We start from the raw sequence: 16,329 nt of genomic DNA, 5'->3' as shown, positions 1-16,329 counted from the left end.
AAATTTGGTATCCTGACAACATATACCTAAAAGTCTCATTTGCTCTACATGTATTTCAAACGTTCGGAATTATTCAACTGATACCTTTAATACGTAACTAGAATATGTGACCTGGCATGGCCAAGCGTGTTAAGGCGTGCGACTCGTAATCTGAGGGTCGCGGGTTCGCATCCGCGTCGCGCCAAACATGCTCGCCCTCCCAGCCGTGGGGGCGTTATAAAGTGACGGTCAATCCCACTATTCGTTGGTAAAAGAGTAGCCCAAGAGTTGGCGGTGGGTGGTGATGACTAGCTGCCTTCCCTCTAGTCTTACACTGCTAAATTAGGGACGGCTAGCACAGATAGCCCTCGAGTAGCTTTGTGCGAAATTCAAAACAAACAAACTAAATTATGTAGGAAAAAGTCACGTGAGGTATCACTCTAACATTTTCACTAAAGCTTCACCTCAGGGTACAAGTGGACAGTTTTTAGTTTTTTGTCATTGGATTGTGGACGACTGATTTATAGCAACAAAACTATAAGGTGAAAGCACGTGCAGGTACATAAGTATTGGTAAGGTCAAGAAACTAGATTAGCTGTTTTTAGCTCAAAATGTCGAAAGAATCATATGGGTAGACGGTTATTATTTATTACCAACTTTTCAGAACAAATTAACTGAAGGTTATTAAATTATCCTTAGTAAAGAGTGTTTAGCGTCACGTGGTATTAGGTTATGCAATCAGCATAAATGATAATGCTTGATACGGCCGTACTGATTGCATGGGGGTTTTGACAAAAACTGTTAATCTAAATTTCATGGGGTTAGTGTAGATAAAACTATTAACACTGTTTTGGAGATAAAGAGAAACAACTATATATTTTAAACAATCTGGTTGGATATTTAAAGCAAAGATCTGTTCTAAATAAAAGTGTTGCAATCATAAAGCTAATGTTGTTTTACCATCGAATGCCACTTTTTGGTTTGTTGGTTGTATTTACAAAAACCCATAATATATATTAAAAGAACATTTTAGGTGTGAGAAAAGGTATGGCCAAATAAAAGCGATATGGCGTGCGACTTAAAGAAATAAATCAAAACTTGTAGCTACACTAATTGTAACGATACGAATTGTTCAAACTGAGGCATGGTGATTGGTAAAGCAAAATACGCGACCTGGCTAGTTAACGCATGATTACTTGTTTTACAGCTGGTTTCAATGCAATAAATGTAACAACCAGTTTAGCCGTCAATTTTGACTTTGCTACACCTTTTTTTTTTCATATCTAAGGTGTTTTTGATTAGATATACGTACCAGTAGTGATAAAAGAACCGTGGGAAACGTAGCTAGCTGCCCTTCCATTCTCGTTGGAAGTTGCTACCTTGGCAACAAGACGTTCCCGCGCTGTTATAATTGACATTTTAAAATAACGCACGCCCATCAAACGTTACGACCTTTTAAATCCGATATACGTATCTGTTAGTTAAAGAGCTGACCTATCAACTTGAAATATTCAAATACATAACTGTTATATTTTGTAGCTAAGACTGTGGAAGAGAACCTTTTCTTTTTGAAATGTTGCTGAATTTTATGACAAATTTGGTTATGTTAAATTTAATGAGAGATAAACGAAGCCAGTTAAGCTGTAGGCCTCATGAACCGTATAATATAACGTCTAACGTTAGTCACGGTAATCCACAGCTCCCATCACTGAGCATGCGGATTTAGGGTAGAAAATCGATAAGGACTGACACCCGAGCTACAGAACTGACCTTGTCTTGTCAGTCCAATCGCTGTACCGTTTACACAGGAGCTGCAGGTAGGCTACAGGAACAAGTACCGCATCACAACCAGCATTTGCTTTACAACCTTAGGAAAACTCCACCGTTTATCAAGACAAATCTTCACAAATCGCTCATTTCTCGGCCACAAGCAAACGTCTCGAAACTCAGTACGTTCAAGCCTCCGATAATTTGTTTAGGGTTCTTGTCAAAATGGCGGACGATTTTCCACAATGTAGACTATTAATAGCAATGATAATCGCTATCACGAGTCCACTGGTAATCACCATGACGTCCGAGACTCTGACGGAAGGTAAGAGAAATAGTAATTGTTTGGAAATATTCACTGTTTCACAATATTCATTACGACAGCTGCAACTCACCTCGAGAAAACGTACGTTAATATGAAATATAGGCTTATTAAGAATATTTCGTGTTTTTGTTATTTCCAGAAGAAAGCTATCAAACAAGAGATACCATACCCTCGCATACATGAGAGATGATTGTCAAACTGGTTATTTAATATGCCTACCATGTTTATTAATCAGTTAAAAATTCTAGAAAATTATTGCTTGAGGTATATTATTATAAAGCAGAGAGCTTTCAGCTAATGACAGAATTTAATTTTGTAGGAAATTTTCCCTTTCAGACACATAATTAGAGTCTCATCGATTCGTATTCGAATGTATAAGAAAGCACCGTAGAAAATATTTGCATTTCGTGCATGGAATACAGCTGATCTCTCTCGCGACTCTATGAGATTTTATCACCGACTAAAACAATCTCTCTCTCAAATCATACAAAACTGCTTCGTTCGATATTTTAAAAACGAAAAAAGCCATCGACAGAGAAGCCAATTTGACCAAAAGCACTGGCCATTTTAACGATAAATATTTGATGACAAATAGAAATACTATTTTCATAATAAATTAATCCTGAATTTGTTGTTTTAGTTCCTTACTATTAAGCTAAAAGTTACATGATTGGCTATCGTTTCTGTGCCCATCGCGAGTATCGAAACCAGAATTTTAGCGATAGAAGCTCTCATACTTATCATTGAGTCACGGAGGATTTTTTTTTTGTTGAATTTCTGCGAACAATGGAAGAAGTATACATGGTAGAAATAGAAAATAACTCAGTTTCCACCAGGTTTGTTTGCTGTGCGTTTTTTCTCACCACGGGTATCGAATATATATATATTGCAGTAAACAAAATGTACTTTATAATTTTTCTAGTGTGTTGTTGTTTGTTCTTTTTTTTTTTCTATTTTTAATACAAAACTACAGTGTGTGTAGGGAACTTCTTTTAGCATTTTGTTTCCGTGAATGTTTATACTAGTGTTATTACTAACCCTCCAGTGGCACAGCAGTGTCCAGTGTCTCCGGAATCATAATGCTAAAAACCGCGTTTCGATACCCGTGGTGGTCAGAGCACAGATAGCCTGTTATGAAGCTTGGTACTTAATTTAGGCTTCGTATTTATACTTACGTTTCTTATTAAAAAATCTGAGGGTCACGGGCTCGAATCCCCATCGCACCACACATGCTCGCCCTTTCAGCCGTGGTATCGTTATAATGTGACGGTCAATCCCACTATTCGTTGGTAAAAGAGTAGCCCAAGAGTTGGCGGTGGGTGGTGGTGACTAGCTGTCTTCCCTCAAGCCTTACACTGCTAAATTAGAGACGGCCAGTGCAGATAGCTCTCGTGTAGCTTTGCGAGAAATTCAAAAACAAACAAACAAATAAACAAACTTATTAAAAAATAAAAAATAACATTCTTAAACTTTACTTATTGTAACTGTGAGGAAACGTTTGAACTACAACTTGTTTATGTGTAAAGACAAGTATACGTTCATAATAAAAAGTGAGTCCTAACACTTAAAGATATATATACATAATACTGTCTGAATGGTGTATGTGCTTTCTTATAACAAGCCACACCGGACCATCTGCTGTGCCTACCGAGGAGAAACGAACTATCTATTTGTTTGTTTTTTGGATTTCGCGCAAAGCTACTCGAGGGCTATCTGCGTTAACCGTCCTTAATTTAGCAGTGTAAAACTAGAGGGAAGGCAGCTAGTCATCACCAGCTACTGCCAACTCTTAGGCTATCACCAACGAATAGTGGGACTGACCGTCACTTTATAACGACTGCACGGCAGAAAGGGCGAGCATGTTTGGTGTGATGGAGATTCGAACCCGCGACCCTCAGATTACGGGCCTAAATACGTGTATCAGCACTAAGAATTATACGATATCACTGACGCAACACTATGCTTATGTTTTTCTTTTAAAAATATATAATTTTTCCCGCGATCAATATAGATGGCCGAGCCCTATACTTCTTGTTTTGTTTGTTTTCTTTAACATGTTGATACTTTGAAGCTGGCTTGATATACGACGAAAGCCATTTTCCACGTAGAAAATGGCCGTCACGTAATAGGTAGGACGTAATTAGTTAAAATTCACTCTGTAGTCCACGTGACTACACGTGATTAGAGCAGTCACGCACAAGCCATTTCCTTGTGACACAGCATGACTCATTTAGAAACGAATGGCGTATTGAGTTAATCTCATAATCCGTTTTATGAAATAGGAAGCCCTAAAGTTAAAACCACATGAACGAGTTGAAGGAAAGCTGTCACGAAACACGACTGGTTTATTTTGAAAGAGAGGTAACAAGTGATGGGAAAATACCATCGGATTCAAGATTATGAACAATCGTTTCGGACACAGTAATAAATTACCTACGTTTTAAAAGTATTTGATAACAATACAGAACATTTCGCTTATTTTATTCACAACAATTTACACAAGGGTTATCTGCGCTAGCAGTTCCTAATTTTGAACAGATAGATTAGAGAAAGGGCGGCTAATCATCAAAACCCACCGCCAACTCTTAGGCTATTCTTTATCAACGAATAACTGAATTGACCGTCACATTATAACGGCTAAAAGTGTACTTACAGCACCTCACACAAACATAAAACCCAATATTACATTTTGTGAGCAGCATCTGTGAAAGAGAGTTTTACTTAAGTATTATGGATGATGGGTGTACACTATATACCATAGAAAAGAAACGTGTGGACTACTGATATCCCTTTCTTCATCCGTTCCTGTTAATCTCACATATGCTTCTTTTGCACAAAAGTTTTTGTATATATAATGTTGGCCTTTCTCGGCTTTAATGAGATGGCACCCAAATTGTCAACCTAACAGCAAGTACAACTGTCCTCACGCAACCTGTGTACTAGCACAACCACGAGACGGAAACTACGGTTTCATATTTTTGCTTTTGCGGTTCTTATTACGTTTTTTAAAACAACTACGTACAAGGAAAGCAACTTTTAATGTCCCAAGATGACCTTTTATTAATCATAAATTGACATAACCTCCATCCGGGATAGCGGTACTTCAACTCGTAGAACAAAAGTTCTGACACCAACTTACGACGTCTTGTAAACTAAGTAACCCAACGATATTTCCGTCGTTGTGGACAACAATATCTCACATGTTTGTTTGTACGACGATTAAAGTTTAGTCGTTTGTGGTTTTGTGTGGTTTGGTTTGAATTTCGCGCAAAGCTACGCGAGGACTATCTGCGCTAGCCGTCCCTAATTTAGCGGTGTGAGACTAGAGGGAAGGCAGCTAGTCATTACCGCCCACCGCCAACTCTTGGGATACTTTTTTTACCAATGAATAGTGGGATTGGCCGTGACGTTATAACGCCTCCACGGTTGAAAGGGCGAGCATGTTTGGTGTGACAGGGATTCCAACCCGCGACGCTCGAATTACGACTAGAGTGCCTTAACCACGTGACCATGCCGGGCCTAGTCGTTGGTGTATGAAAATAAAAATATTAAATATTTTGATTATATATCGAATATTGTTTAACGTCATTATATCAGTTTTTTTCAATTTGCTTCTAATTAGTGAATTTACAGTGACCTCACTCGAGAATGTATATTCATATTATTGAATAAGTTAGAAGGTTTTAATGTGATTGAAATACACAAAATATTAATGTCGTTGGCCAGTTAGTGATTTAGTCTTACACTTTTTGGTTGGAGACAACCGCCATTTTGTCCAACTCTTTCTCTGCAAGATGTAAAGAATTCTGATTTCTTCATTGTCCTTTGTTCTAAACCGACAGTTTATTGTTTATTAAAAACAGTTTTCGTAAAGGTGAAAATGGCCAACCTCACTTTCTTCTCTCCGATATCCTACTTGGCCAGTGACAAGTGTATGGACTCAAAGACGCTTAAGTCCTAGGTTCGATTTTCAACACTGGACAGAGTACGGATAACACGGTGTATGGCTTTGCACTAGAACAAGCAGGTCTCTCGAGTTTGGCTCGCAGTGGTATTTCTGCGGACTTATACCACTAGAAACCGGGTTTCGATACCTGTGGTGGTTAGAGCACAGAGAGCTCATTGTGCATAATTTTAAGAAACTCACAGGTTTGTTCACTTAAAGCTTTAAAAATTCGCCACCTATTATTCGGATTATGTTAAAAGAAACTGTATCACTTCCCTACCACGTATAAAGATAAGACAACAGTCTGTCAGCATGTTGAAAACTACTGACATTCAGTGGTCTTTCAGATGACCTTCATGGTTTCGGTTTGTAATATCCAGTGACGTCAAATTACTTATCCAGAGGTGAGGAATCAGTCTCCGTTGTGTGAATATGCCCAGTAATTTCGGGAAGGAGAGCCCAGAAGAGTCTAACAAACTTAAGAATTACCTACAAGGGGAGAGCCATACGATTTAATTTGTATCAACCGAAGATAGTTTCTGCCATTTTGTTAAGTTAATTATTTCAATGGCAGAGGGCAAGCCAAAAGTGGAACCGACTCGTAACTACAATTGCAGGAAAAGTGAATGTAATTGTCCTAATTACTTTTTATGCGAGGTGACCCATCTTTGGTAGACACGACACAGGTCAAATCAAATCGTTTAATTAAAATTTCGTAATTTGTTTCCTTATTATTGATTTACAACAAATTCCTTTTCTCTATATTATATATTTCAATCCAATCTTACGAGGATGGGGTTTAGGTTATTAACCTGGGGTGTTCGTAACATTGGAGGGGGTTTACGTTTTTAACTTGGGGTGTTCGAGAATGGGGATTTATCTTCATCCCTCTGGCCAGGTGTCTTAAGGTGTTCGACTCGTAATGTGAGGGTCCCGGGTTCGAATCCCCGTCACACCAAACATGCTCGTCCTTTCAGCCGTGGGGGCGTTATAATGTGACGGTCAATCCCACTGTTTGTTGATGAAAGTGTAGCCCAAGAGTTCGCTGTGGGTTGTGATAACTAGCTGCCTTCCCTCTAGTCTCACACTGCTAAATTAGGGACAGCTAGCACAGATAGCCCTCGCGTAGCTTTGCGCGAAATTCAAACCAAACCACACAAAACCACAAACGACTAAACTTTAATCGTCGTACAAACAAACATGTGAGATATTGTTGTCCACAACGACGGAAATATCGTTGGGTTACTTAGTTTACAAGACGTCGTAAGTTGGTGTCAGAACTTTTGTTCTACGAGTTGAAGTACCGCTATCCCGGATGGAGGTTATGTCAATTTATGATTAATAAAAGGTCATCTAGGGACATTAAAAGTTGCTTTCCTTGTACGTAGTTGTTTTAAAAAACGTAATAAGAACCGCAAAAGCAAAAATATGAAACCGTAGTTTCCGTCTCGTGGCAGTGCTAGTACACAGGTTGCGTGAGGACAGTTGTACTTGCTGTTAGGTTGACAATTTGGGTGCCATCTCATTAAAGCCGAGAAAGGCCAACATTATATATACAAAAACTTTTGTGCAAAAGAAGCATATGTGAGATTAACGGATGAAGAAAGGGATAGCAGTAGTCCACACGTTTCTTTTCTATGGTATATAGTGTACACCCATCATCTACAATACTTAAGTAAAACTCTCTTTCACAGATGCTGCTCACAAAATGTAATATTGGGTTTTATGTTTGTGTGAGGTGCTGTAAGTACACTTTTAGCCGTTATAATGTGACGGTCAATTCAGTTATTCGTTGATAAAGAGTAGCCTAAGAGTTGGCGGTGGGTTTTGATGATTAGCCGCCCTTTCTCTAATCTATCTGTTCAAAATTAGGAACTGCTAGCGCAGATAACCCTTGTATAAATTGTTGTGAATAAAATAAGCGAAATGTTCTGTATTGTTATCAAATACTTTTAAAACGTAGGTAATTTATTACTGTGTCCGAAACGATTGTTCATAATCTTGAATCCGATGGTATTTTCCCATCACTTGTTACCTCTCTTTCAAAATAAACCAGTCGTGTTTCGTGACAGCTTTCCTTCAACTCGTTCATGTGGTTTTAACTTTAGGCCTTCCTATTTCATAAAACGGATTATGAGATTAACTCAATACGCCATTCGTTTCTAAATGAGTCATGCTGTGTCACAAGGAAATGGCTTGTGCGTGACTGCTCTAATCACGTGTAGTCACGTGGATTACAGAGTGAATTTTAAGTAATTACGTCCTACCTATTACGTGACGGCCATTTTCTACGTGGAAAATGGCTTTCGTCGTATATCAAGCCAGCTTCAAAGTATCAACATGTTAAAGAAAACAAACAAAACAAGAAGTATAGGGCTCGGCCATCTATTTTGATCGCGGGAAAAATTATATATTTTTAAAAGAAAAACATAAGCATTGTGTTGCGTCAGTGATAGTCGTATAACTCTTAGTGCTGATACACGTATTTAGGCCCGTAATCTGAGGGTCGCGGGTTCGAATCTCCATCACACCAAACATGCTCGCCCTTTCTGCCGAGAGTTGGAGGTGGGTGATTATGACCAGCTACCTTCCCTCTAGTCTTTCGCTGCTGAATTAAGGACGGCTAACGCAGATAACCTTGTAACTGCGCGAAATTCGTAACAAACCATGAAACCCCAAATCTTGTATTATTATAACGTTATTGCTACATTTCTTGATACATGTAATAATGTAATATTAGCTACAGGAATCCTAAACTTTGATGTCGTACCTCCAGGTGGTTCAACAGTAAATCCGAGGGCTTATAGTGCTATAACAGGGTGTATATACTGGCAGTAAGCAATGTTTCATGCTTTGATAGGAAACAAACCTTGAGTAGTTTTGTGTGAAAATTCTAAAGAAACAAACAAAGCTTTGTGTCTAACTGTGTTGAAAGAACATTAGGGCACAAATTATACAAAGTATTCGTTGAAGTGCAAAAAAAATGAACTAATTATGAAATGTGTAGCTCTAGTATTTTGTCATAGCTTAAAAAGAGCGATTTGAAAAAATCGTGCGTTAAATTTTGTTCTCAATACTTCATTAGTCCTAATACCTGGCCAAGCGTGTTAAGGCGTGCGACTCGTAATTTGAGGGTCGCGGGTTCGCATCCCCGTCGCGCCAAACATGCTAGCCCTTTCAGTCGTGGGGGCGTTATAAAGTTACGGTCAGTCCAACTATTCGTTAGTGAAAGAGTAGCCCAAGAGTTGGCGGTGGGTGGTGATGACTAGCTGCCTTCCCTCTAGTCTTTCCTTGCTAAATTAGGGACGGTTAACGCAGATAGCCCTCGTGTAGTTTTGCGCGAAATTAAAAACAAAAAACAAACTTATTTCGTATCGGATGCTTGTCCAACTAGGCAAACACTCACCTGGTATTACATGGTACATTCTAAGACTTGCCATCATGTTTATTTTGAGATGGACACTCACCTGGCATTACATGGTACATTCTAAGACTTGCTATCATGTTTCTTTTGAGATGGACACTCACCTGGTATTACATGGTACATTCTAAGACTTGCCATCATGTTTCTTTTGAGATGGACACTCACCTGGTATTACATGGTACATTCTAAGACTTGCCATCATGTTTCTTTTGAAATGGACACTCACCTGGTATTACATGGCACATTCTAAGATTTGCCATCATGTTTCTTTTGAGATGGCTGAGAAAGAGAAGGTGGAATTGTAATAGGAGTAAACAAAAAAACGTTTTTCTACTGATATGGTGAAAACTTGAGTAATAGCTCTGTACACCGTCCGTGGATTCAAACCTCCATACTTTAAAGCGGGTACGAAACTAATCATCCAACAGAAACGAGATAATATGAACGTGATAGTCACTATAGGTGATAATTTTGATATAAAAAACCATGAGATTTTTCGCTCCGCTAAAATAAAGGATCAAGGGTTTTGTTGGTTATCTAATTCGTTCCTCACTCTCGCTTCTTTGTTTTGAATTTCGCGCAAAGCTACACACGGTTCCTCTTCGTTAGCTGTCCATAATTCAGCACTACTTTTTTGTGAAGGTGTATTAGTATTGACGGTCACGTAATAACGTTTCTGTTGTTAAAAGGTCTAGTATGTTTCGTGTGATGGGGATGCGAACCCGCGACCCTCAGATTACAAGTCGCACGCCTCAATGATTTGTTTTGAATTAAACACAAAGCTTCACAATGGGCTATCTGTGCTCCGCCCACCACGGGTATCGAAACCCGGATTTTAGCGTTGTAAGTCCACATACATACCGCTGGGCCACTGGGGGGCTACCTCAATGACGAAACGTTGGCTTAAATGAAACCAGTTATGTTTACTGGAGTGATAAGTTGTGTTTTATTTTCTATTTTTAACAGTGAAAAGAACTCTTCAGTTTAAACTACAAACTTTGAAAGTGTGTGATAAATGAGTTATTTCTTTTATCAGATATTTTGTAATCATATCCAGTGTTTGATTTATTTACTGTGAGGTTATACTTGTACTTAATGAGGTTATGTGCATCCTACACATTTCTTTACTGTAAGGGGCTGTTGTTGTCTCTTGAATAGGCTGACGTTTCGTTCTCTATACTGAGGTGGCTTATCTGAACGGACGACGTTTCACTCATTATGCTGTTTCCGATGTGGATGACATTTCAATTCACATTTTAAGATTTTCTTCCTCAGATCTGGTATGGTCTGATGATCAGGGACACTCGACTGGCCATCGGAGGATCGTGGATTCTATTCCTATTTTCGAAAGTGCTTCTTCTTTCACCCATGGGAACATCGTAACGTGATGGTGAATCCACTTTTTCGTTGATGAAGAATACCCTAAGAGCGGCTGTGTTAACTGGCTGCCTTTCTTCTGATTTGTTAATTCAAAATTTGGGTAAACTGGCAAAAATAACCTTCCAGTATCTTTGCGCGAAATTTAAAACAAACGAACTTCTTTTCCAGGAAACAAGGCAGGAACAATGTAATCCTGCAAATATAGTGCGGTGCCTGAAATACTAGTGAAACCACGTGCATCTTGATTGTTTCAATTTAAAACATGCGGAAGTCGAAATTTGCCCCATGTTGTTCATTATTTTGCTTCACTGTCGTGCTTGAGAAAGAACTTTAGCACTTGTATTCTAAATACGGTTGGTACGAGCACCGAAACTCTTATTAAAATAGAGAACAACGTTTTGACCTTTCTAGAACATCTTCAGGTTAACAAAGAGAGATTGTAATTGACCGTTGACGGGCGCATGTCTTAGGAATGTTAATGGGTACGGGATTGTAGGGGGCGTTGCATACATGTATGTGTTTTGTTATAGCAAAGTCACATCGGACTATCTGCTGAATCCACCGAGGGGAATTGAACCTCTGATTTTAGTGTTGTAAGTCCGTAGATTTACCACAGCACCAGCCGAGGACAGGGGTGTTGTAATATGTTTAGCACTTGCTTCTCTATACGTAGTTTTTACATAATTATCAATAATTTCAGATTTTTGCGAGTGTTATGAAAGTCAACATTTCCATAAACATACACATAGTGACGTAAATTCCAACGTTAAAATCAACCAACACAACTTATTTACTACGATTAACTTAAGGTTTGGTCTTTCAATGAATAAAGTGTAGTTCTTTTTTTTTTTTTTATTGACCTCCCAGCGGCGCAGTTTTATGCTTGCGGGCTAAGAAAGGTGGAAATCGCGTTTCGATACCTGCGGTGGACAGAGCATAGTTTGTACTTAATTTCAAAGAAACCTGTTTTTAGATTTCATGTTTCTATCGGAACACCAATCAATATTCAACTTTTAAATTTTATTTTGTACATCCGGTCAGTATTGCACATGCGTACAGCTTATCTGCCATACGTGTAAAACAATTTTTAAATAAGAAAGTCAATTTTTATTTCAAATGTGATATAACTAGTGGGAAAAAAAAGAGAATTCTTAACATTTCTATCTGACACCTTCAATTTTCTTCTTTTAGACGCAGATGTTCCACAAAGATCACAACCTTCTGTTCCTTGTAATCTGCATCCCATGAGCGGATGGACTGATGGAAATACAAGGTTCTATGGAATTTCCGACAGAAATCTCTGGTTGTATGACTCTACGATGGGTGTCTGGAACCGTACGTCATTACCAAATAAAACGAGCGAGGAGAGCTCTTCGTGGGCGGTCAGATGTGAGCACGAACAACATTATCTCTTCGTCGACAATTATGAAGAAGCGTTCGTGTTGCACACGAATTCGTCACAATGGCATCATGTACCAGATGCAAATATATCTTCTTCACACCTAACCTGGTGTTTAGACGGTCATTTCTTTGCTATGGATCTCCATTCAGGTTCTGTTTACCGCCTGAATTTTAAAAAGGCTAGATGGGAAATTGACCAGGAAATTTCGAATTTTTATTACAATGAGACAAAACCTAATGTTATAGGGCTTTCTTGGTCTGAAAACCACGCTCAAGTCCTCTACTTGTGGCTGAAAGACCTGTCTTCAGACGCCCAAGGTCTATGGGCAGCCAATTATTCCACAAGTAACATTTCTTTTATACAAATTGGTGAATGGCAATACGAAAACATTACAGTACATTTAGGATCTTTGGTCACGTGGATATCCAACAGAGTCCTCTGGGTTTGGGGCAGAGGCCAAGAAGAAGAAGAGGAGATATGGAAACTAGACCCAGCTAGTCTTCAATGGGAGCAAGTTCCAATTAAACATGACAATTACCAAGACAACAGGTGTCCTTCTCTGAACAAAACTGTAACAGCGTGGACCGAAAACGGAAAACTTTGTGTTCTAAGTACACAAGCTGAGTGCAGAAATAATTTATTTGATGGAGAGATTTGGTGTCTGCATACATCTGGTTTAGAGACTACGAATTTCCCTACACCAACCAGTCAGGGCTCTGTGGCTTTGCCTACCCAGGTAACATCAACAGATGAGTATTTCTCTTTTAACAATTCTCATTCACGAGGAACTCAAGTAGTCACTCCCCTGCTTTCTACCGTCCCTCTCTCAAATCCTTCCCCAACAAACACCACAGCTCCATCTACACCGGACCTTTCAAAAGAAAGTTATGTATCCTGGCACCCAGGACTTCAGCGAACTAGAAACGTGTCGAACATCGAAGTACTTTACAGAGAGGAGAAGTTAAAGCCAAAGATGGACGTTTCAACAGCAACTAGAAGCAGCTGGCATCAGAAACATTCTACCGTGTTCGGTTCTGTCGTTTTCTTTGGCACGTCTTTGACAATCTTTGGGGTAGTGGGTATCATCTGGTGCGTCCGACGCTGCGTACACTTCCCCAAAGACGCACTGTTGTTACGTGACCCTCCATCAGTTCGTTACACTGCCATACCCGATGCTCAAGCCTGAAGAAACGCAGCGGACGCAAATATCCATAGCTAAGAAGCATGCGCAGTAGCATCTAATATGTCCAACGAGAGCATTGCTTTTATTGTTGTATTGTACAGTGTCGTGAGAATTGTTGTTAATTTTCAGTATAGTTTATAGCATCACGGTTGGTGAGTTTCTCGAAGACGAGAAACAAAATAAAACCACAGTGAAGGAAGGGGGTGGGATATTGAGTAATTATAAGCAAGCAGAATAAAACCACAGTGAAGAAAGGGGGTGGGATGCTGAGTAATTATGAGCAAACAGAATAAAACCACAGTGAAGAAAGGGGGTGGGATGCTGAGTAATTATGAGCAAACAGAATAAAACCACAGTGAAGAAAGGGGGTGGGATGCTGAGTAATTATGAGCAAACAGAATAAAACCACAGTGAAGAAAGGGGGTGGGATGCTGAGTAATTATGAGCAAACAGAATAAAACCACAGTGAAGAAAGGGGGTGGGATGCTGAGTAATTATGAGCAAGCAGAATAAAACCACAGTGAAGAAAGGGGGTGGGATATTGAGTAATTATAAGCAAGCAGAATAAAACCACAGTGAAGAAAAGGGTGGGATATTGAGTAATTATAAGCAAGTTAAATAAAACCACAGTGAAGAAAGGGGGTGGGATATTGAGTAATTATAAGCAAGCAGAATAAAACCACAGTGAAGAAAGGGGGTGGGATATTGAGTAATTATAAGCAAGTTAAATAAAACAACAGTGAAGGAGGGGGTGGGATGCTGAGTAATTATGAGCAAACAGAATAAAACCACAGTGAAGAAAGGGGGTGGGATGCTGAGTAATTATGAGCAAGCAGAATAAAACCACAGTGAAGAAAGGGGGTGGGATATTGAGTAATTATGAGCAAACAGAATAAAACCACAGTGAAGAAAGGGGGTGGGATGCTGAGTAATTATGAGCAAACAGAATAAAACCACAGTGAAGAAAGGGGGGTGGGATGCTGAGTAATTATGAGCAAACAGAATAAAACCACAGTGAAGAAAGGGGGTGGGATGCTGAGTAATTATGAGCAAGCAGAATAAAACCACAGTGAAGAAAGGGGGTGGGATATTGAGTAATTATAAGCAAGCAGAATAAAACCACAGTGAAGAAAGGGGTGGGATATTGAGTAATTATAAGCAAGTTAAATAAAACCACAGTGAAGAAAGGGGGTGGGATATTGAGTAATTATAAGCAAGCAGAATAAAACCACAGTGAAGAAAGGGGGTGGGATATTGAGTAATTATAAGCAAGCAGAATAAAACCACAGTGAAGAAAGGGGTGGGATATTGAGTAATTATAAGCAAGTTAAATAAAACCACAGTGAAGAAAGGGGGTGGGATATTGAGTAATTATAAGCAAGCAGAATAAAACCACAGTGAAGAAAGGGGGTGGGATATTGAGTAATTATAAGCAAGTTAAATAAAACAACAGTGAAGGAGGGGGTGGGATGCTGAGTAATTATGAGCAAACAGAATAAAACCACAGTGAAGAAAGGGGGTGGGATGCTGAGTAATTATGAGCAAGCAGAATAAAACCACAGTGAAGAAAGGGGGTGGGATATTGAGTAATTATGAGCAAACAGAATAAAACCACAGTGAAGAAAGGGGGTGGGATGCTGAGTAATTATGAGCAAACAGAATAAAACCACAGTGAAGAAACGGGGTGGGATGCTGAGTAATTATGAGCAAACAGAATAAAACCACAGTGAAGAAAGGGGGTGGGATGCTGAGTAATTATGAGCAAGCAGAATAAAACCACAGTGAAGAAAGGGGGTGGGATATTGAGTAATTATAAGCAAGCAGAATAAAACCACAGTGAAGAAAGGGGTGGGATATTGAGTAATTATAAGCAAGTTAAATAAAACCACAGTGAAGAAAGGGGGTGGGATATTGAGTAATTATAAGCAAGCAGAATAAAACCACAGTGAAGAAAGGGGGTGGGATATTGAGTAATTATAAGCAAGCAGAATAAAACCACAGTGAAGAAAGGGGTGGGATATTGAGTAATTATAAGCAAGTTAAATAAAACCACAGTGAAGAAAAAGGGGTGGGATATTGAGTAATTATAAGCAAGCAGAATAAAACCACAGTGAAGAAAGGGGTGGGATATTGAGTAATTATAAGCAAGTTAAATAAAACCACAGTGAAGAAAGGGGGTGGGATATTGAGTAATTATAAGCAAGCAGAATAAAACCACAGTGAAGAAAGGGGGTGGGATATTGAGTAATTATAAGCAAGTTAAATAAAACAACAGTGAAGGAGGGGGGGTGGGATGCTGAGTAATTATGAGCAAACAGAATAAAACCACAGTGAAGAAAGGGGGTGGGATGCTGAGTAATTATGAGCAAGCAGAATAAAACCACAGTGAAGAAAGGGGGTGGGATATTGAGTAATTATAAGCAAGTTAAATAAAACCACAGTGAAGAAAGGGGGTGGGATATTGAGTAATTATAAGCAAGCAGAATAAAACCACAGTGAAGAAAGGGGGTGGGATATTGAGTAATTATAAGCAAGTTAAATAAAACAACAGTGAAGGAGGGGGTGGGATGCTGAGTAATTATGAGCAAACAGAATAAAACCACAGTGAAGAAAGGGGGTGGGATATTGAGTAATTATAAGCAAGCAGAATAAAACCACAGTGAAGAAAGGGGGTGGGATGCTGAGTAATTATGAGCAAGCAGAATAAAACCACAGTGAAGAAAGGGGGTGGGATATTGAGTAATTATAAGCAAGCAGAATAAAACCACAGTGAAGAAAGGGGTGGGATATTGAGTAATTATAAGCAAGTTAAATAAAACCACAGTGAAGGAGGGGGTGGGATATTGAGTAATTATAAGCAAGTTAAATAAAACCACAGTGAAGAAAGGGGGTGGGATATTGAGTAATTATAAGCAAGCAGAAT

At 39.1% G+C, this 16,329-nt stretch overlaps 1 protein-coding gene across 2 annotated transcripts in view; it reads left to right on the top strand.

Moving 5' to 3' along the window:
- The window catches only part of LOC143226802 (uncharacterized), a 45,996-nt gene extending 32,066 nt beyond the window's left edge, over positions 1–13,930 (top strand). The window contains exons 1-2 of one of the 2 annotated variants that reach the window (XM_076458231.1): positions 1,028–2,071; positions 12,013–13,929. In XM_076458231.1, coding sequence (XP_076314346.1) covers positions 1,972–2,071; positions 12,013–13,409 — 1,497 coding nt within the window. In that variant the 5' untranslated portion in view covers positions 1,028–1,971 and the 3' untranslated portion in view covers positions 13,410–13,929. Of the gene's footprint in view, positions 1–1,027; positions 2,072–12,012 lie in introns of those variants that run through there. The other variant, XM_076458232.1, reaches the window with a different exon arrangement.
- Positions 13,931–16,329: the final 2,399 nt, after the last annotated feature.

This window comes from Tachypleus tridentatus, chromosome 9, assembly GCF_004210375.1.
Source record: "Tachypleus tridentatus isolate NWPU-2018 chromosome 9, ASM421037v1, whole genome shotgun sequence".
NCBI classification, from domain to species: Eukaryota; Metazoa; Arthropoda; class Merostomata; order Xiphosura; family Limulidae; genus Tachypleus; species Tachypleus tridentatus.
Note: the sequence above shows the minus strand (reverse complement) of the source record. Positions and strands in the feature narration are given on the sequence as shown.